This window comes from Pan troglodytes, chromosome X, assembly GCF_028858775.2.
Source record: "Pan troglodytes isolate AG18354 chromosome X, NHGRI_mPanTro3-v2.0_pri, whole genome shotgun sequence".
Classification (NCBI taxonomy): domain Eukaryota; kingdom Metazoa; phylum Chordata; class Mammalia; order Primates; family Hominidae; genus Pan; species Pan troglodytes.
This window is the reverse complement of record NC_072421.2, coordinates 101,290,453-101,313,379: the sequence shown is the minus strand read 5'-3', so window position 1 is coordinate 101,313,379 and position 22,927 is coordinate 101,290,453. Positions and strand designations below refer to the sequence as shown.

General features: G+C 40.9%; 2 protein-coding genes across 18 annotated transcripts in view; one reads left to right on the top strand and one right to left on the bottom strand.

The window, feature by feature from the left end:
* The window catches only part of TMEM31 (transmembrane protein 31), a 26,827-nt gene extending 15,475 nt beyond the window's left edge, over positions 1-11,352 (bottom strand). The window contains exons 1-2 of one of the 4 annotated variants that reach the window (XM_054676933.2): positions 10,965-11,269; positions 8,970-9,157 (exon numbers count right to left, since the gene is read on the bottom strand). In XM_054676933.2, the coding sequence (XP_054532908.1) occupies positions 8,970-9,075 (106 nt within the window). In that variant the 5' untranslated portion in view covers positions 9,076-9,157; positions 10,965-11,269. Of the gene's footprint in view, positions 1-8,969; positions 9,158-10,964 lie in introns of all 4 variants that reach the window. The other 3 variants (XR_010154643.1, XR_010154644.1, XR_010154642.1) reach the window with 3 other exon arrangements.
* On the top strand, positions 10,321-22,927 carry MORF4L2 (mortality factor 4 like 2). 14 transcript variants are annotated; one of them, XM_009439406.4, is made up of 5 exons: positions 10,321-10,462; positions 13,187-13,276; positions 13,718-13,766; positions 19,830-19,931; positions 21,376-22,927. In XM_009439406.4, the coding sequence occupies exon 5, from the start codon at positions 21,400-21,402 to the stop codon at positions 22,264-22,266; it is 867 nt and encodes a 288-aa protein (XP_009437681.1). In that variant the 5' UTR covers positions 10,321-10,462; positions 13,187-13,276; positions 13,718-13,766; positions 19,830-19,931; positions 21,376-21,399; the 3' UTR covers positions 22,267-22,927.

The following is a 22,927-nucleotide window of genomic DNA, read 5'->3' as shown; positions in this document are numbered from 1 at the left end:
AGGTGAGGAAATGAGGCTGAGAGACCTTAAGGGACTTACCCAAAGTTACCTATTTCTCAGTACAGTACAATAATTTATCTATTTGGCAAAGGATTTTCAAAGTCATTTTCAAGGAGTCCTAGGGTTTCATGCGAAGGGAAGGAAGGACAGGCAGCCATACCCATCCCCCACACATATATACAGACGTTTCAATCTGCATAACTCCACTCTCAGTTTATATACTTGCTTTACCATAATATTTTCTTTGGAGTGAGGAGAGAGGATGAGAAGAGTTTACTGCTTCTTTAAAAAATTTGAAAATCAAAACTGCATCATCTATAACTTTCAATTTAAGCCATTTAACAGGTCAAGGGATGTTTCAGCTGTATTATTTGGCAATATTATAGAAAGATCATTTTTTGAGAATAGGCTAAAGTCAAGGGCTATGATGACAAAGGAATCTAACAATTGGGCATCTTTCTGACTCTAAGCCCCTCTTCAAGTTATCAACCTACAGAAGTCCTGAATACTTGTCACCCTACCTCCCCTTTTACTTACTAACAATGCCTGGCTAATGACCTCAGTCTTATCAGTCCTCAGTTTAATGCTAATCCTTAACTACTTCAGACAATGAGAATCATTGTTACAAAGACAGCCCTGACCATCAGAAGGGCAAGAATGCTTAAGACAATTGGCCACAGCAACACATTTGCTATCCTGACTGCATTTAACTCTCACCAATATGCCCATGCAGAGAAATAAACAGTTGGCTCTTTTAGAAAACAAATGTCTCATGGGATTTCCCATAAGACAACTGGCTCAACAGATAACAATGTCTTAGAATTTTAGAAACTGGCGGCTGAGCACAGTGGCTCACGCCTGTAATCCCAGCACTTTGGAAGGCCGAGGCGGGTGGATCACGAGGTCAGGAGATCGAGACCATCCTGGCTAACACGGTGAAACCCCTTCTCTACTAAAAATACAAAAAATTAGCTGGGCGTGGTGGCGGGCGCCTGTAGTCCCAGGTATTTGGGAGGCTGAGGCAGGAGAATGACATGAACCTGGGAGGCGGAGCTTGCAGTGAGCCGAGATCGCGCCACTGCACTCCAGCCTGGGTGACAGAGCGAGACTCCGTCTCAAAAAAAAAAAAAAAAAAAAGAATTTTAGTCTAGTCTGCTCATCAGACAACATGGGGATACTGAGGGCTTGATTGGGCAAAGCTCAGGCCCTCAGTGTAGTCCCCCTTTTTTCTCAACTTAGTTGAAGCTGTGAAAGGAAAGAATAGAACAGGAAGGGAAAGACTAGAGTGTGTCATCATTTATTAGCTCCAGAGGCTCACTTCTGGGACGGCTCTGACTTGTAGACAGCAACAGATTCAAGGCCAAAGGTAATCTGCAAGGGAAAAAACTGTTTCTGTGATGAACATTCAGTTCCCAACCTCTGCCCTGTTCATCTGTTGACGACACTCATATTAGATATTCACAGTCCCCACAGAAACGGGATATAGCAAAAATCTTGGCAACAGTTACAATGATATTACAGGTGTGAAATGGTCATGCCAAGCTCCAAATAGCAGAAATTCAGGATTTCCTTCACCAGGGTTTCTTTGTGAATTTGTTAATCCCTTAGACTTATACTTCTTTTAGTCTTTGCGTAGCAGAAACACAACCTGTTATCATCATTTGATTGGCCTAAGCTTCAGGTTGGTCTATTAAGGAAGGAGACAATATGGTTTCTCGTGAATGTGTTGTTATTCTTCTACGAAATATACTTCACTGATTTTGGAGTTAACCCTTCCTGTCCCATCTCATTAGGATGTCAAATTCCAGGTGTATGAACTGTCTTCACCCAAGGCTACCTAACAGGCAAAAGTAATGAATCATGGAAGTTAATCTCATTTGTCTCCATCTGCTACATATAGTCTCTCTCCCTAACATCCTGGTGGTGGATTCATGTTTAGGGTAAAGGATTCAAGGGGGAAAGAGAGGGTCAAAACTAATGACTGTATCTTTAAAGTGTCACTGATACCATGTATGATGTTATTCTTCAGCCAAGAGATATCCAGTTAGGACTTCAGCTACAAAATAGTATCTATTTCTTTCCTTCACCCTTCTTTGGGGGTGGGGGGTGTGAAGGGGTGAACGTGCACTGGCTCTCTGATGTCTTAATTTGCTACCCCCTAATTAGCTGGGAACTGAATCTGAGATGAAAAAACCATACCCTGGCATTAAGGGCTACCCCAGGGTGAGTGGGTGTCCTCTGATTATCTTTGGAAGGTTTCTTGGAGTTGCATTCTTATTTCAGCCCCCCTCAAAGTGCAAGGCAGTGCCTCTATTTTTAATGAGAAATCCAATTCTTTCTCCTGTCATTCCTTGAGTTTTTCCATGCTGCTTCACTCAAGAGGTGCACTTTGGTGGCCTGTTTGCCTTAGTAAGCCCAACCTAATAAGGTTAAGAAATGGCTGATGCCTAACCACCCTTCCAGATATTCACCACCCTGCCATTTAGCCTCCTCACAGAAAGGTAACAGTCTAGTGTAAACTGATATAATTATCCATCCTCTGAGTCTCACTGAGTCCCCAGTTTTACAGATGGTCCTGAAACTGAGGTCTTTTGCAGGCTCCAGTACCCTGAAAAGTCTCCATCACTGAGCCCAGGTAAAGCAAAGCCCTTCACTAGAAATTTGAAGTCACGAAGTGAGTGGTAAGTGTAAGGGGTTCACTCAGTTGCGAGCACCATCGAGGTAAGAAAAAAGTCTCCATCTATAGCTATGAGCACAGCACTTGGAACAATGGAGGTGGGCAATAAATGCTAGCCCAACGAACAACTACAAATGTGGAAGTAAGTGTATTTGGCCATACTGCCAAATTTCTCTGGTTGGAAGGATCAATAAGTAAGTTTTCTTGTGTTTTTGGAGGAGGGAGTGGTGGGGGAAACACAAAGGAAGAGAACATGAGTCTACAAGATCATTGGGAGGCCGGGTTTAGGGTAAGCTGAGGTTGGAGTTCTCTGGGTTTTGTTTGATCATTTTTTGCTTTGTTCTGTTTGTTTTGTCAGAAGGCAGGGTTCTCTCATGATTTTTTTATACCCCTATTTAAAAACTTTTAAAGATTTCCCTTTGCACAGAAGTGTAAGATTAATCCTTCAGTTGGCTACTAATATTGCCTTATCTCCCTTGGATTTATTCACAAATTTTTGTGGAGTGCCTAACACAATATGCCAGGCACTGTGCTAAATACACAGATACATGGTGAGGAAGAAACATAACTCCTGCCCTCAGAGGGCTGACATTCTGGCAGGGGAGACAAACTTAGATAGAGACATTTAAGAAGTGACCAGAAGGAAAAGTAAGATGGAAAGAAGCAAGAAGGACCAGGAAGGCAAAGGAGAAGGAAGATGTTAGAGGTAGGAGAGTTTCCAAGAGGGAAGTGATGTAACAGATTTGCATTTGCAAAAAAATTCCGGCTGCAGAGTGGAGAACAAATTGTAGGGAGACATGAGTAGGTCATCAGGTGAAAATAGTGGTGTCTTAGAAAGGGGAAAGTAATGGGTGCTATGGGAACATAAAGCAAGAGTACTTAATCTGGCCCTGGAGATCAGGGAAGGCCTCCCTGAGGAAGTGACATTTAAGTGAGTTTTGAAGACCGGGTTAGCTGTGGTGAGGAACATGACGAGGTGAAGACTGAAGAGAGTCTGTGTCATACTAACTTTCTGCCTTCGCAAAGGCAGGCCTCATTGTTACTAACAATTTGGTCCTAGCCTGGAATGCCTGGTATCTTTTTTTCCTTGGCCAAATTGTGTCTATCTTTCTATAGCCCTCTCAAACTCCATTTTCTCTGATGATGACCAGATATGACTACTCTCGTTTCTAAACTCTTATTCTATGTCTGTCACTTAGGATTTAAAGTCTTACTATTGGTATTGTGACTTAAGGTTACACGTTTACAAACTTCTTGTAAGTTCCTTGAATTTACGAGCTGTCTTGTATTACTTTGGCATCACCCAGAGTATCTAGCCCAGTGACAGGCACATGAGGTATTCACTGAAAGAATGAATGAATGAATGAGGCACTAGAGTCCCTGCAAGCCTCCTTTGGTAGTTCACTATTATCTGTGAAGCTGACAAGGAAAGGGGTCTGCTTTCCCTATAAGATTTGTACTAAGTACTTGGATGCACAAACCTAAGATCTGAAATTGACAGCTCCTTCCCTCTGGTCACTGATTCTCACCCCCTTGCAATACTGCCCACCCCTACCCACCACCTTCTATTGTTTCTTCTGTCTTCTGGTTCTCAGCCAGGATGAGAAAATGGTCTAGCTGTCCTCAGAGACTTACGCCAGCCTGGACTGCTCTGCAGTGCCATGAAGGGCCAGGACTTTTGTTTACAGCTGGGAGCATGGTGAGGTGGTGAGCACAGCTGACAGCCCCACTCTGGAGCAAACATCAATCTTCCTCTGTCCTCTCGGCCAAGTTTCACAGACCAGCTCTATTGAAAGCTGGCTGTACCGGCCTGGGTCTCATTGACGTCCTACCCAGAACTCTGGCCTGGAAGCAGCAGGGTGAATCTCGGCTTTGTACCTTTTAGGAACTGCCCTTGCTCCCTTCTCTGTCCCCAGTTTCAAACCATTTTATCTCAACCTCAGGACCTTGAGAGAACATGTGCTCTGATTTCCCCATGCCCTAAACAGTGCCCCACCTCTCCAACCATATCTGCTCACTCCCAGCAGTGTACAAACCCCGTCATTTGCTTAGTTACACAGTGAAAACACAACAAAGAACGAACAAAACCACATAGTTTTCAATGGGTACTCTATGGAACCCGCCTTTCCAAGCAGGTTCAGGTTGGACCTGGAACAGTCAGGTTCCAAGTCCTTGAAAGTGTGTGTGTGTGTGTGTGTGTGTGTGTGTGTGTGTGTGTGTGATCTTTGCCTTCAGGCAGCTTTCCCATTGTTTTATTGTTGTTGTTGATTTTTGTGTATGGTGAGAGACAGGGATCCACCCCACTGTTTTAAAAACTGCAGGTCAGCTGGGCATGATAGCTCACGCCTGTAATCCCAGCACTTTGAGAGGCCAAGGCGGGCAGATCACCTAAGTCAGGAGTTCAAAACCAGCCTGCCCAACATGGCGAAACCCCGTCTCTACTAAAAATACAAAAAGTTAGCTGGGCGTGGTGGCCGGCGCCTGTAATCCCAGCTACTTGGGAGGCTGAGGAAGGAGAATCGCTTGAACCCAGGAGGCGGAGGTTGCAGTGAGCTGAGATCCGCCACTGCACTCTAGCCTGGGCGATAAGAGTGAAACTCTGTCTCAAAAACGAAAAACAAAGAAACAAAACAAAAACCTGCAAGTCAGATGGGGCCCAGAGCCTTCCAAGAATACCCTGAGGTCCTCAGTGAGGACCTCTTTGCCACATATTCTGCTCCCTGGTGTCCTCTGTCATTAGCAGCTTTGTCCTCTCCAGCACTCACCTGGGGTGAGAATGAAGCCCCATTACACTCCAAGTTCCATCTCCTGCCCCAATATTCCCTTTGCCTGTGCTTCTCTTCCTGCTGGCTAACAGTTTTTGCCAATTAGCTGAGGTCTGTTTCCATGGTTTTCAAGCTCCCTCCACTCTCAATCGCCCAAGGGATATGATATACTTCTTTCACCAATAGTGGTTCATTACAGCAAGACTTACTTGTGGGGTTTGGTGGAGGGGGATTGCAGGCAGAAGGATATTTCCCTTCTAGAAGACCTAACCAGAATTTTTGGCAAAGAGGCTTTTTCAATCTAAAACGCCCCCCTCCCCAGATTTTTACAGGGTATGTCTCTACTAAAGGGTGTACATTCTACCCAACCCCTTGGTTAATAAGTACTCTTCTAAAGAGAAACCCATGTGCGTTCTCTTCCTCAGGACTGATGAAGCACTTTAAAACATTTTTTGTCTTTTTAAATGTTTTATTATGGAAAACTTCAAAAATACACAAAAGTAGGAAAAACAGTCTAATGAACTCCCACGTAACAAGCTTCAACAATTTAGATGCAGCACTTTAACTACTACTGGTTTGTCATCTTTAATAATATGACAGCTTATATTTTCAAAAGGCATAGTTTTTATCATTCCCAGTGTAACGGGGACTGTAGGTGGAGGTTAGAAGCATAAGCAAATTTAACTCTGGAAAAATGACTCAAGGCATCCTCTTGAAGCAGTGCTCAGATTGTAGGACTCAGCATACACTGGAGGAAAGCGGTCCTCATTTCTGTGGGTTGGTATGTAGCATGGATGACTTTATATGATCATTCCAAGTGAAGTCTGTGGCTCAGGAAACCACAAATTTTGGTAAATTGTATGCTAAACTATTAACTCAGGAAGGGGACAACAAGGAATTATGTGTGAATCTGGCATCCCAAGGTCATCCAAGGACATTGATTAGGTTCAGGATCTCAGTGTTTTGGGTCATTTGAAGAAGTAATCTCATTCTGTCAAATGGGTAGGTCAGTCTCGGGGTGGGGATTTGTCAAAGGAGGAGAGAGGAACTAGAAGAAGACAGATACCCCTAAAAGGATAAAACTTTCCCATGACTATTTTCATCTTTGCCCTGGTCTCACAGGCTAGCAAACTAGATTGATTCAGACTACATTCCTGGACTGGCTTTATAAAATTCCTATGGAATGAGGCAGGTATAAATAGATAGAAATACATCCTTATTAAAGAAATACCATTTGCTTAGCTGAAATATTAGGTTTTATTTTTAACCTTTACATTAATCAAACATTATTCAAAAAAATCCAATAAGCTAGTCAGAATCAAAATTTTAAAATATCAAATTAACCTTAGAATAGACCAATTTTATCTACTACCCAGAAACCATGGGAAAACACTGGTGTCCCTCTCCACCCTCCAGAACAGACTGACTGCTACCTTCCAGACCTAGGAAGGCTCTCTTAGTCATGAGGTAAGACAGGGCCAGCAGAAAATGTTGGGCAGGTTGCACCCTCCCCAAGGGTGCCCAACTAATAAGGTAGAGTCCAGGCTGAAATTCATTCTTCAGCTGTTCTGGTGAGGTTGCAACAGCCTACAGAAAGAAAAGTTATTTTTCTCATTGTTCCACTGGAATGGGCCCTTCTCTACAATTTGTCTGCCCCCCCAGGTGGCATGCTTTTCTAATTAGCACAAAAGCAAGGTATGAGCTAATGGTGGCCTTGAAAATTAACACAGGGTTCTCAGAGCATTGCCTGTCCTTTGAAGGCTGGGACCATAAATATTCTCTGTCTGGCCTTGCAGCCAAACAAACATTGACCTAAGCTATTTTTCCATTCCAGTTGAAACAGACTGTGAAGACAGCGGTTCAGCTATACATTCAAAAGAGGAGTAATTCCCATTTTCTGAGGACCCACTAGTAAGTGGAGGTGGCAGGGGAGTATTCACATTTGAGGGAGTAGCATGACATAATGGGAAAAAGCCTGGGCTTGGTCTGCCATTTACTTGCTGAGCAACTTGGGGTATTTATTCTCTGGGCTTCACTGAGGATTTGCTAAGATACCAGATGTAAAAAGCTGGGCACAGTGCTATGTGGCACACAGGAGACATTCAGTTCCTATGCCTTTTTCTGCTACCACCCTGATTCCAAAGTTAATTCACACTGTTCACATGCTTGGCCTTGAAACCTCACTCAGTAGAGTAAAGCATAAGGATGGGTATACTAGACAGAATGTTAGAGCAAGAGTTAGGAGATGTGGGTCCCGGTGCCAGATATATCCCCTATCACACTACCTTGGGTAAGTTACTTCCCTCTCCCAACCCCATCAATAAAACAGGAGAACACCCCTAGCTCTGATGCTGAAAGAAAAAAGCAGACGAGATCACTTTTCTCGGGCATCTGCCATGAGATATGCACCGTGTTAGGCCCTTTTATATACCTTATATCCTCTAAATCAGCACTGTCCAGTAGAACTTTCTGTGGTGGTGGAAATGTTCTGTATCTGCACTGTCTAATATGGTAGCCACTAACTGTAAGTAGCTATCGAGCTCCTGGAATGAGACTAGTGCAACTGAGGATCTACATTTTTAAATTTTACTGCATTTAAATTTAAATAGTCACATATGACTAATGGCTACAGTATTGGATAGTGTGGCTCTAAGATTATGAAATAGAAATATTTGTTCCTATTTAATATGTGACACTGAGGCTTAGAAAAGTTAAATAACTTAAAGTCACTTAACAAGTAAATAACTAAACCAGCTTCAAAGCCAAAAAGTAGAAAGCTTAGTAAAATAATATGGGCAGATATGCCAGGAATTATCCAGGTTCCACTATTTACAAGTTATATGACCAAAGATAAGTAATTACACACTGCAGAATTCACTTTCATTATCTATAAAATAATGATGATATCACCCAATTTGCAGGCCTATTGTTGAGATTAATGGGTGTATAGAGTGTGTGGCCCATAACAGGTTTTCACTAACTGTTTCCTCACCACCCTGATAACTTCAACACACATAGAAGAGATTTAGACATATGGCTGGGTGCAGTGGCTCACGCCTGTAATCCCAGCACTTTGGGAGGCGAGGCGGGTGGATCACCTGAGGTCAGGAGTTTGAGACCAGCCTGGCCAACATGGTGAAACCCCATCTCTACTAAAAATAGAAAAATTAGCCGGGCGTGGTGGCACATGCCTGTAATCCCAGCTACTCAGGAGGCTGAGGCGGGAGAATTGCTTGAACCAGGGTTGGGGTTGGGTGGAGGGGAGGGCGGAGATTGCAGTGAGCTGAGATTGCAGTGAGCTGAGATCTCGCCACTTCACTCCAGCCTGGGCGACAGAGAGAAATTCCGTTAAAAAAAAAAAAGAGATTTAGACATAAATAAAAAAGGCAACTGCAGAGTAAAGAGAACATTATTTGGGGAATTAAAAAACAAGAAAGAAAACATTTAGAAGCCTTGATGTGATATCCTATTATAGAATGGAGATGAGGAAGGGTATGAGAATGAAACATCGAAATATTTCCACTTACTTGGTTTGTTTTCCTGCACTCTTCTTGACACTCCAGTCAACATTAGCCAAAGCAGGGAACAAGATATTTCTAATGTATTTTGAGGCTTGGAAAGACAAGTCATCATGGTTAAACAACAGAGTACTATTAGGGGCTTGGGCTAGAGGCAGGTGAAGTTCAAATCCTGGTTCCCATACTTGTTGCGTACACTAAGAAAATAATTTGACATATCTACACATTAGTTTTTAATCTGTAAAATAGGACTGATAATATGGAGGGTGTCTGAAAACATATACTGTGCATCATTTATTATTTTGCTTTACATTCTGTAGCACCCTCTAGTGGTGTGTACAAAAATATGCATTGCATTTCTACTCTCCAAAGCAGTGGCTCTCAAACTTCAGTGTGTGCTGGAATCACTGGGATAGTTTGTAATAACACAGATTACTAAACCCCACCCTGCGAACTTCTGATTCATTAAGTTTGAGGTGGGACCTGAGAATCCGAATTTCTGACAACTTTTCAGGTGACGCTGATGTTTCTGGTACATCCAGGAAACACACCTTGGGAACCAGTGCTCTAAAAAAATCCCTCCTGTGTGGTGTACAAGTATATAAGATAGATAATTGAAAGGGGTATGATTTTTGTTGTTTGACTTTGATCCAGTAGTGCTCATCTAATAAGGACTTGGTGATGAATAAAAAAATAGACGTGAACGATATAACACAGCATCTAAAATATAGAAAGCATACAAAAAAACTGAGGATCACAAAACATAAATCATTTGCCCAGGGTACTGAGACTAGTAAGTGGTGGAATGAGGTTTACAATTAGGTCTCTTTCTCTTACTCCAAAGACACAATAAAGTTTACCAATACCACTACAGAAAATAGGGTGCAAAAACACATATCTGATACAAATTTCAAGAGAAAAGGAAAATCAGTTTTCAATACCAGGGTCCAGGTTTTACTGATGAGTTCTTATCTATCTTTACTGACGGAACAGCTATCTGTATTTTCAGTTTGGGTGAGTTGCAAGCATTTGAAAAGGTGAGGAAAAAGGGTTAGGATCTTCAGCATCAGTGCTTGGGTCATTCATTAACTCTTTGATTAAACAAGGCAAAGACAAAAGAAGAGAGGGATGGAGAGGGGCCTTTTTTTTTTTTTTAACCCAAGGAGAAAAGGAAAGAAATGAGCAAAATTATTTGGATCTTGGGTCACAGTCCCCTGCCTACTAGTGCTATTTACAGAAGTTGATTTTATTTTTTCCTAGGAATGAACGATATCCATGATGCCTATAGATATTACCGTTCAGCAAATCAGAAAGGGGAGGGGGGAGGGAAACAAAATCCCAGAATCCCAGGGACCAAACAGCCAATCCTTTGCTGGGATTTGGCGGCATCTAGTGGCAGACTCGAGAGGTATAAACCTTACCCACAGAACTTTCTGGAAAATTAACAGTGCGTATTTGCCTGAAGAAGGTTAGTGTGCTTGCTTGGAGATCAGGACGCAAAGGTAAGAGCGCCTCAGTCGCCACAGAAATCCGGAGTCCCTAACGGAGGGGAAGGCTGTCGTAGATAGATATCCTCATAGGAAAATTGTATTTGTGCCAAGAGAACTGCACGCAACCTTGAAGGGAGGGGGGAGGTGTGGAGGAGGGGAGGGAGGACGATACTAGAGAACTTGAAAGAAGCCTCCCTTTGGAGTTGCTAATGCGGCGATGGAAGGGTTTGGCTCTGAATCATTGGAGGGCTGTGGTTTACGACAGGATTTTGGCACAGAGGAAAACGTAGGAAGTGTATTTTTAAAGTAATTAAATCAGTACGGAAAGCCAAAATATTTCTGACAGTGCCCCTTTATCTGTTATTGTCGCCTTTCCTTAATTATTTATTTTCCTTTTCATTAGAACATTTTCAAATATAATACAGAAATAGATAACAACCTGCGCGCAGTAGCTAACCCCTCCCTGCACCGCCCCCACCATCACGCACGCGCGCGCGCCCGCCGTGGCTCTCACCAGTCCCGACGCCAGGGGCGCACGCCTGCGCAAACACAGCACCTCCCGAGCCACGAGGGCCGCTCACACAGCAACCCCAGGACCACGCGAGCCTGCCCGCGCACTAACACACTGGCCTTAATGCCTTGCGCCCGTTGCACTCACGACCCTCACTTGCAAACACAGCAGAACTCCCACTGCGCCTTTTTTTTCCGTGTTCGGGGAGTTGCGCCACAGGACTGGGGGCGTGGCCCCAGATTTGACCTCGCGCTTCCCCACTCGCGGGAACCTTAGCTCATTTCCGCCTATCCTATTTCCGCAGGCCACGTAGACACTTCCTCTCCCAGTGGGGGGGGGGGGGAAAAACACAAACCCATAATGCCTCCCTGCAGGAAAAAAAAAAAAAAGGAAAAGGAAAAAAAAAACCCTCTGGTCAGAGGAACTCTGGGTCGTGAAATAGGCCACGTGAACATTCTGCCCTGTAGACTTATGACCCAACGGCTGTCACTCTTTTGGAGGGCGGGCTAAAAAAAAAACCTAAGAGGGCGAACGTCATTGGCCGGAACTCGCACTAACGGAGGAAGAGGATTGGTTTGCTGTAGACCTTAACAGTGAAGAAGCAGGTTGCTAGCACCCGCCTTTACTGCGGCGAAGTGTCATTGCTGACGTGGGGGTGGTTGTCCAATCATTTGGTTATGGAACATTCTAAAACTTAGACAAGACGATTGTGATTGGCTGAAGGGCATACGCCCTCCTCCAGGGTGACGTGTCTGCCTATGGATATCAGTTGCCAGAGAAACCTGGCTTTACTATGGCGGTTGGAGGAACGGCAGTGATCACACGTCGGCTGCTGGGAAGATCTGGATTCTCGTTTCAGGTTTCGGGGTGGGAGTGGGGAGAAAGGGTCGATGATTTCCTTTTTTCGTCGGGTATAGACGGGATTACCTAGTGCCTTCACAATCGGTCAGAGCTGGATTCAGATTCCTGCTCGCCAACGCCCAGCTTGGGCAAGGCTCCTGTTCTTTCTGTGTCTCGGTTTCCATGTTTGTAAAATGGTGATAATAATAGTATCTACCTCAGAGACGTGTACTGTATAATAGTGCGTATAAGGCACGTAATGTGAAGCCTGGCCCCTGAAGATATTAGCTATTGTTATGGAGATAAATAATACGCGTAATAGAATGAGAAAAATTATAAATTATATAAATTCGCTAATTGTAGTGCCCTTTCTGCCATCAACTTCTTTCCTAGAATAAATTAAAGATAAAATAGATATATCAATTTTTACCAATGAAATAATTTGTTATTTGGGAATTGCCTCAAAATAGCAGGGATTGTAATTTTCCTATATTGAAAAGTTAAATAAAAGGTGGGGGGGGGAGTGCAAGAAAGAAAGAGATGGAGAACGAGAGCGAGCTGGAGATGAACCACATGCGACGAGTAGGCCTTGTTTGGATCCTGAATCGAACACACAAACTGTAAAAATATGTTTAAGACGCATCGGGAAAATTGGGACACGGATTCGATATTTGATGTTTTTTAGGGAATTGATGTCAGTTTTTTAGGCGTCACAGTAGTATTGTGATTATGTTTTCAAATTGTCCTTTTTTGTAGAGACATACGAAAATATTTACGGATTAAATAATGTCTGGGATTGGCTTCTAAATACATTAATGACTAGGATTTGCTTCAAAATAATCTCAGCGGTAGGGGGAAATGGGGAGGGGTATAGATGAAACAAAATTGTCCCTAAATTAATAATATTTTTTTGCTGAGTGATAGGCAGTGGGTTGCGTATATTAATCTGCTTTCCTTGGTATACGTTTAAATTTTTCTATAATAAAATACAGAAGTCAGATATTCCGGTGAGCTTGAAAAAGTCGGGGGTGGGGGGGAGCAGTGGGTGGGGTTATAGATGAAACAAGATGGCCTTCAGTTGGTAATTGTTGAAAGCTGGATGATGGATTCGTGTAGGTTTATAATACTATTTCTTTTTTATTTCATCCATTTGAAATTATATTTAAGGAAAGTTAAAAAACAAATTTGTCAGAAATTATACAAATGTACAATAAATTAAATTTGAAAATGTGGCCACAAGAAAGGAAAAAGAAACCCTTGTACATTATTTATCAGCTTTGGTGTCCTTTGTGTGTGATGAAATTGCATTGGCTGATGTAGAAGAAAGCCATATCTCATATCTTTTTATTTTATGTTCTTTCTTGTCCTTTTGTTTGACCTTCTAGGTCACCATCAGAAAAGCTAAGTTTGCTGTATAGTGAGGATCAGGAGATCTGATCCTGATTGCAGAACCTTCCCTGATTACAGAATCTTCGGTAAGTGCCTCCCTTCTGGCCTCAGTTCTCAAACAGGATAATACCACATAACCTTCCTAACTGTCCAGGAATATTTTGAAAATTAATAAGCTCCTATCTGGGAAAGTAGTCTAAATTCTGAGAAGGGAAGGGTGGAGCTAAGTCCATTGATAGTTCCAGTATAGAAAGTGCATAAGCAACAGAGGGCTTTGTAATCTTACATCCCTTGATAAAAGATACTACAGTCAATCCCCTGTAGTAGTTCCACAGTTCCATATATTACATTTTTCCTTGGAGCATCCTATATGCAGCATAGTTTAGTGGTTAAGAGCAAATACTTCCTAAATTTAAATCCTGGCTCTGCCACTTAACTATGTGATCTTGGACAAGATATTTACTCACTTTATACCTAAGTTCCTCGTATATGAAACAGAGATGATAATAATAGTTCCTACTTCATAGGATTGTTGAGAGGATTACATGTAAAGTACCAGGACAGTGCATGGCACATGTAAGTATTTGCTTTAATAATAATTATGGTTCTGTTAGTCCTGATAATCTCATGTTTTATCTACACATTTACACCTACTTCTAAAAGCAGTGGATATATTTCTTTTTGGAATTGTGTAAAAAAAAATAATAATTAATACCGTTGGTTTCTCTTCTCATTTTCCAGAAGCAGCAGTTACCACTAGAACTGAATTCCGAAATTATGACTTCTGGCTTGTCTTAACAATCTAGAAAGGTTTTAAATATATTGATCATATTTATTTATGAGGGAATTTCCAGGAGCTATAATTTTAGCTAGCAGTTCAAACCAAATTTATAAATAAGCAAATCTTTTCACTGAATATTCAGTCTGCTAACAGCTTTTGTATCATTCCTCCTTTGTCTCAGACTTAAAAAAAAAAATCTATTACATGTAATGGAAATATTTCAAGATCCAGAAGAGAAAATTGATACGAATGTAACTGATATGGTATATGTGCATTTAAAGGTTTATTCCAACAAAATGTTACTCACACTCTTTTCTGACACATGCATACACAAAAGATGTTAGCATTTGCAGTCTGATTCCCAAATGGCCCATTGCTTGTGTGGAGAGATGAAGTAGGGTTTGAAGGTTTTTCAGCCTTTTGACAGCTACATATGGAGTCACTGTAATTTCCTTTTTTTTCTCCCTTCTGAAAAGTAGGTTTCGGAGGAGGGCACTGCCCTCCTGGAAGAGATGCATTAGATCGGTAGGCACAGAATACCTTTACATGAGACCATTTAGAGAATGATTAGGGGCCAAAGGTAGGGGGTGGACTGTTAAGCCAACAGGGACTCAGAGAAAGCAAGGGTCAGGGTGACCTGAAATAGAGGAAAAAAAGCCTCACAGAGGAAGAGGACCTTGACCTGAGCCACAGAGGATGGGTAGAACTTAGAAGGAGGGAATGAGCCCAGTCTGAATGATATGTCTACAAAGTATACAATATGCAATGATGATTAACTGAAAAATTGGGCTGGTCATTTGTGAGATCCATGAATAAAAGTAGATCAGAAAGTCAGTGTGAGTTTTAAATATATATATTTTATTATAAAATGTTAATCACATAATATGTGAAATCACTATTGATAACCTTTTCTATTGGTCCTAGTGTTTTGCTATTTAAAATAATACTGCATCAAATATTCTTAGTGTAGCCATCCATTTACAAGTGTTATTTTCAAGAGCAAAATTTATGCCTTTAAACTGTGATAATTAAATTAATACTGGTGAGAACTATCAGATATACCACTGTGACAGAACAGATGGCCTAGAGACAGTGATACCTTTAAAAGTTAAATAATTGCTGAGCGCGGTGGCTCACGCCTGTAATCCCAGCACTTTGGGAGGCCAAGGCGTGTGGATCACGAGGTCAGGAGTTCAAGACCAGCCTGGCCAAGATGGTGAAACCCCGTCTCTACTAAAAATACAGGTGGGCGCCTATAATCCCAGCTACTCAGGAGGCTGAGGCAGAGAATTGCTTGAACCCAGGAGGTGGAGGTTGCAGTGAGCCAAGATCGCACCACTGCACTCCAGCCTAGGTGACAGCGAGACTCCGTCTCAAAAAAAGAAAAAAAAAAAAAGTTAAATAATCAAAAATCATTCAGAAGAGAGTACCTTAAAAGACCCATATACCTCTGAGAATTTAGAATGTTACAAAACCGTATTTCATACCAATGGGGAAAGGATAAACTCTTCAGTGACGAATATTAGAAAAAGTTAGTTATACATTTGAGGAAAACTATAAAAGTACCAATAATGAGTAGGAAATCACTTCTGCAGTATTTTTGGAGCATTTTCCTTAAGCATGACATAAAAGCCAAAGGTCACAAGGGAAAAAACTGATAGATTTGTCTGTGATATTGAGAGATGTATGCACATATACATACAACAGTCATAGTAAGACACCATTAGACAAAAGAAAGTGATGGTTTGGAAAAAAATTTCCAACATAAAATAAAACTAATATTTAATTATTAGAAAATAATAGCAAACAACCTGGTAGAAGAGAGAACAAAAATATTCATATAAGATAACATGTGACCATTGAATGTGTGAAGGATGATATCACACAAATTCAAATGAAATTATCTTACTACATGTTAGATTGGCCCAAGAAAAGTCGCTCTCCTTTTTTTTTCAAAAAGATGTTTTTCCAGTGTTCTTGAAGTCATGAAAAAATGAACTTTTATATTTTTGTTAGGAGTACAAATTAAAACAGTTCTTTGTGAGGTGAATTTGGCTCTATCTCATCAAAGTTATAAATAAGCAAATCCTTTCGCTAAATAGTTCCTCTTGGAATATATCCTTCAGAGGTACTTAACTAATGCTCTAATATTTGTATACACTGATTTGCATTGCAGTATTTTTGTAATAATGAAATATTGGGAACAACCTAAATGTTCAGAGACTGGTTATAGTACATAACATTATAGAATGTGTTATGAATATTAAAAAGAAGAGGTAGGTATGTACTGACATGGAAAGATGCCCATGAGAAGTGAGCAAAGCAAGGTGCAGAGCAGTATGGATCTCACCTTTGTCAAAACAAATTAAATAAATGCATGCTATCTATTCACATACCTATGTGTATAATATACACATTGAGTCTTTACATTTTATGTGAATGTGTACATGAAAAGATTTGAAGGCATACATGCTCACTCAGGATACTCCTAGGATTGGGGTGGGAGAGGGGGAGGTGATAAGGGAAGAATGTTCACATCTTTATATAATTTGTTATCTATAGTTATAAAAAGGAAATATAAATGGTACCACAAGATCTAATTACTTGAGGTGAATGAAGATTGTCAGTTCATGACTTGCAGACTACTAGATGGATTAAGGAGTTAAAATATAAAAGAAATCTATCAAAGTATTTGTTCTTAATTTTTAAACTTAAAAATGAAAGGAAAAATTTTTTAAATGATCCCCAGTACTGGTCAGAGCATGAGGCATAGTAAATATTTTTACACACTGCTTGTGGGATTAGAAATTGGCACAACTTGTGCAGAGGGAGTAATTTGGCAGTGTATTGAGAGTGTTCTATCTCTTGACTCACTAAGCCCGCTTCTGAGAGTCTTAAAGGAACAATAGGAAGCGAGAGCAAAAAAATGTTTACACAAAATGTTTTCATTGATTATTAAAGAATATATTGGTGGGAGGTGTGCACTGGATATTTCCAGGGAAGGAGTGGCTAAGTAAATTAAGGTATGCTCATTTGACAGAATATCTATTATATGACTCAAAATGGATGCATATAATAACCTTAACATGGGAAGATTATTGGTTATCATAGTAAATTTTTTAAAAGGAAAAATCTAAGATTTGATAGCCCTTATGAGCTCACCTCTGTTTAAATGTATTATTTATACAGAGATTAAACTGGTGTAAAATTAAAGATAGAAAACTAAGACAAACATAAGTACAAATGTGTTTTCTGAATTTCTGGCTTACCCTAGAGCTGACCTGTAGGGAACAGGTGGCAAAATAGTTGGTGACTGTTGTCCCTAATTTGTGCCCTCATTTTCTCCATGTGTTGAGTCACAGCCCCCTCCACCCCAATTCACAATTATATACCCACCAGGGACCAATGTGACTTCCAGAATGGTTTTTGTCCAGCTTGGCTCTACTTAATGTGTTTTACACAGTCTGGTTGGCACTAGGTCATGTTGCTTTCTTTAGGTGGTATTTTCACTATCATCCCTTTGTTTTATGGAACCTCTGCACTATGAGCCCCAAGATGGGCTTTCTGGATTTACTCATGCAGGTTCAGTAACCCTAATCTGAAATGCTCCAAAATCTGAAACTTTCTGAGTGCCAACATGCCACTAGTAGATGATTCCACATCTGACCTCATGTGACAGGTGCAAAGAAATGTTTAAAATACCGTATAAAATTACCTTCAAGACCATGTGTATAAGGTGTATATGAAACATAAATGAATTTCCTGTTTAGACTGGGGTCCCATCCCCAAGATATTCTCACACATATGCAAATATTCCAATATCTGAAACACTTCTCGTCCCAAGCATTTTGGATAAGGAATACTCAACCTGTATTAACAATTCTCTGAAGTCTTCAGATACTGTATCTGGTCTGTCCTGGTCACAAAGCAATTCTTTTAGAAACATTATTCTGGAAGCATGATAGCTTACAATTTAATGCCATGATACAGTGGCCACTATCACCACTGTCTGATCCTTCACAGGATGTGTCTCCGTGTCCCTCTCAGCCAGAAGGTTTCTGATTCCCACAGGGATCAGTCTCCATATTTACAGATTTTGATGCTTTCTGAAGACTGACTTTACCCTTGAATTTCTGCTCAAAGCTTTGTGCTTTTTCAGTTAGAGGATATTGTTTGCTTAGTGAAAGTACTAGCATCCAGGCCTTTCTTCCCAATAACTGGCTTTCCTGGTTCAGGGATCTAGTCTTCAAGCATGCATGCATGCATATTTATTTATTTGTTTGTTTGTTTGACAGAGTCTCACTGTCACCCAGGCTGGAGTGCAGTGGCACGATCTCCTGGCTCACTGCAACCTCCATCTCCCAGGTTCAAGTGATTCTCCTGCCTCAGCCTCCCAAGTAGCTGGGATTATAGGTGTGCACCACTATGCCTGGCTAATTTTTGTGTTTTTAGTAGGGACAGGGTTTCACCATGTTGGCCAGGCTGGTCTTGAACTCCTGACCTCAAGAGATTTGGCCACCTCGGCCACCCAAAATGCTGGGATTACAGGTGTGAGCCACCGTGCCCGGCCTTATTTTCTTTTCTTTTTTTTTTTTTTTTTTTTTGCCCACAGGTGCTACTAACAAACATTTCTTATCTCTGATTTTCTTCTCAGAGCCTCCCTGACACCTGCCTACACAGTGTTAATGCCTACAGAATGGCTGCTGGGCTTTTTCTGTGGGTGAAAGTTGTAGTTACTAGAGAAACCTGGTTTAAGGCTAGTCTACAATCATCCCTTTCTCAGAGGTTACCCTGATTTTAACAGGCTGGTATTTATCTGTCTAGATATTTCCGTGCATATTTATAGACATCTGTTTAAAACACACACACAAATGACAGCACACTCTTCCTAAAAACTATTTCACACTAATGCTTATTTCTCTACCTGTACTATCTTTTTTTTTTGGAGATGGAGTCTCTGTCGCCCAGGCTAGAGTGCAGTGGTGCGATCTCAATCTCAGCTCACTGCAACCTCTGCCTCTCGGGTTCAAGCGATTCTCCTGCCTCAGTCTCCTGAGTAGCTGAGACTACAGGCGTGCACCACCATGCCCTGCTACTTTTTTTTTTTTGTATTTTTAGTAGAGACAGGGTTTCACTACGTTGGCCAGGCTGGTCTCAAACTCCTGATCTCGTGATCTGCCTGCCTTGGCCTCCCGACGTGCTGGGATCACAGGTGTGACCCACTGCGCCCGGCCTTATCTGTCTCTTTAAGATCCTATTGCATTTGGGATCCTGTAGTATTATGCCACCTGCCTATTTACCTAATAATATATATTGAACATCTTTCCATGTCAGTACACAGATCTCTGCTTAATTCATTTGAATGTTCTTCTGTAGTATTCATACATAATTTATGTTATCATTTTCCTGTTGAAGAATAGGTAGGTGTTTTCCAGTTCTTCAGTATTGCAAACACCACTACATTGAACATCTTTGTATCCATGTGCAAATATTCCCGCAACATACAGTGCTAGCTGTTCAGCCACATCACCTTTATGAAATTCTCACAGGAACCTGTGAAGGCTATAGGTAATTTGCCACATTCCACAGATGAGAAAAAGGCTAAGAGAGCTTACATGTCTTGCCTGAGGTCTCACAACTCATAAATGACGGAGCCTAATTGAAGTAAAGATCTGTCTGACAGCAGAACTCAAGTATTTTCTCTGATACCACGATTTACAATTGTGGTATATGATTCATATATGTGTTTAAATGTAAACATATAAACCACATGTTTATAAATTACTCATTTTTTTTCTTTTTCTTAGATGATTTCACAAAAGTTCATCTTCATTGCAGATACCTGCCTTTCTTTCTAGGTTGTATCTCCCACTTCACCCTTCTAGACCATCCCAGAAGATCTATAAGATTTCATCTGGGAAATCACTAGGAGTTCTTGGAAGGGAAAGAAGGAAGATTGTGTAAGTCAAAGGAATTGTTTCCTCTGTCACACCATAAGAATAATGGAAGACTATTTTTTGCATCCTTATCTTTCTAGCACTCCCTGCTGCACTTTACACTGTAGATTATACCTTTTTCTTTTTGGAACGCTCATCATCTTTGGCATCCAAAATAACATTCTTCTAATTCTGTTATGGCTACTCTTAACATTTTTGTTTCATTTGTGGTCTCTGCGCATCCCTTAAATGCCTTTCGTCCTTAGGTTTTCCAGAATTCCATACTTGAAGTTCTTCCTCTCTTCTCCCTGATTTCATTGGCCCTCGTAGTGTCCACTACCAGCTATGTGATGTTACTCTCAGATCTCCATTTCTGGCTTTTACTTCTCACCCGAGCTTTATTTTTTTTTTTTGTTTTGGGTTGCGGGGTGGGTACCCAGTTAGCTGGACAAAACTGAGCTTTACAATTTTATGTTTAACTGTACATCTCACACACAATAGGCCCAACACAACTTTTCCTCCAATCCATTTTCTCCACCTGTAAATGGAGGAGTATTATCATTTGGTGATGATACTAATGACCTAATCACCCATACCTGGGAGTCATCACTGACTCCTCCCTCACCAATCTTTTTTTTACCTTGTTAAACAATCACTGACGGTGGTGTCATGTACCATTTCTTGTGTCTGCTCCCAAACTATTTGTGCCTATAACTGTCATTATACTAACCTTACCGTTTTATAATTGTCACTTTAGATATTTGGATCTCTAGCAACTACCATAGTACTTGTCCCAAAGCAGATATGCAGTAATGTATAATGACAAACTGAATAGATTAATGAATGGATGAATTACCTATGTTCTGTCATTTTATTTCTGATTCCAAACTAAACCCTAAATTCAGTGCTTTTATTAAGTTCATTAATTACCCAGGCTTGAAATTGCAGATTCCTCCCTCCTTTGGTTACTATATTCTTCATGATTTCTGTATTCTTCAGTTTCTCTTGACTCTGTCATCATCCTAATTCAGGCCTTTCTGGACTGATACAAGAACCTTTACTGTTACTCATTTTGCCCTTAGTCAATTAAATATAACCTTCCCTATTCCATATTGTCATTTCTCCTGTTCAAAAGTCTTAAATTTCAACTCCACTGTCTTTTATAGTTTTTCATTTAATTCCTTCTTTCTTGAAAATTGCTTTCCTATCTTGTGAGTGGCATCAACAGAGTAATTATGGGTAGTTGTGATGAGTATTTGGGTGAGATGAGAGTAGTGGCTGGTAGTGAGGATCAGAGAGAGGGAAAGGAGGTAAAAAAATAAAAAATCACTTATAAAGGGTCCTGAAATAGGATTTGAAATCCAGATTTTAAGGGAGTTAGAATGTGTTATTCTCTGATGGGCCTTTAAGAAACATAGTTAAAGGTTGCCATAGAAAACAACCAAGTAAAATATTTTATATATTACAGTGGTTGGAATAAAAACAGGGTTGAATGAGTTCCAGAAAGCAGGGTTCTCAACCTCGTGGACAGCAATCTGCAGAAGAAGAGAACTTCAAAAAACCAACTAGAAGCAACATGCAGAGAAGTAAAATGAGAGGGGCCTCCTCAGGAAAGAAGACAGCTGGTCCACAGCAGAAAAATCTTGAACCAGCTCTCCCAGGAAGATGGGGGGGTCGCTCTGCAGAGAACCCCCCTTCAGGATCCGTGAGGAAGACCAGAAAGAACAAGCAGAAGACTCCTGGAAACGGAGACGGTGGCAGTACCAGCGAAGCACCTCAGCCCCCTCGGAAGAAAAGGGCCCGGGCAGACCCCACTGTTGAAAGTGAGGAGGCGTTTAAGAATAGAATGGAGGTTAAAGTGAAGATTCCTGAAGAATTAAAACCATGGCTTGTTGAGGACTGGGACTTAGTTACCAGGCAGAAGCAGCTGTTTCAACTCCCTGCCAAGAAAAATGTAGATGCAATTCTGGAGGAGTATGCAAATTGCAAGAAATCGCAGGGAAATGTTGATAATAAGGAATATGCGGTTAATGAAGTTGTGGCAGGAATAAAAGAATATTTCAATGTGATGTTGGGCACTCAGCTGCTCTACAAATTTGAGAGGCCCCAGTATGCTGAAATCCTCTTGGCTCACCCTGATGCTCCAATGTCCCAGGTTTATGGAGCACCACACCTACTGAGATTATTTGTAAGAATTGGAGCAATGTTGGCCTATACGCCCCTTGATGAGAAAAGCCTTGCATTATTGTTGGGCTATTTGCATGATTTCCTAAAATATCTGGCAAAGAATTCTGCATCTCTCTTTACTGCCAGTGATTACAAAGTGGCTTCTGCTGAGTACCACCGCAAAGCCCTGTGAGCGTCTACAGACAGCTCACCATTTTTGTCCTGTATCTGTAAACACTTTTTGTTCTTAGTCTTTTTCTTGTAAAATTGATGTTCTTTAAAATCGTTAATGTATAACAGGGCTTATGTTTCAGTTTGTTTTCCGTTCTGTTTTAAACAGAAAATAAAAGGAGTGTAAGCTCCTTTTCTCATTTCAAAGTTGCTACCAGTGTATGCAGTAATTAGAACAAAGAAGAAACATTCAGTAGAACATTTTATTGCCTAGTTGACAACATTGCTTGAATGCTGGTGGTTCCTATCCCTTTGACACTACACAATTTTCTAATATGTGTTAATGCTATGTGACAAAACGCCCTGATTCCTAGTGCCAAAGGTTCAACTTAATGTATATACCTGAAAACCCATGCATTTGTGCTCTTTTTTTTTTTATGGTGCTTGAAGTAAAACAGCCCATCCTCTGCAAGTCCATCTATGTTGTTCTTAGGCATTCTATCTTTGCTCAAATTGTTGAAGGATGGTGATTTGTTTCATGGTTTTTGTATTTGAGTCTAATGCACGTTCTAACATGATAGAGGCAATGCATTATTGTGTAGCCACGGTTTTCTGGAAAAGTTGATATTTTAGGAATTGTATTTCAGATCTTAAATAAAATTTGTTTCTAAATTTCAAAGCAA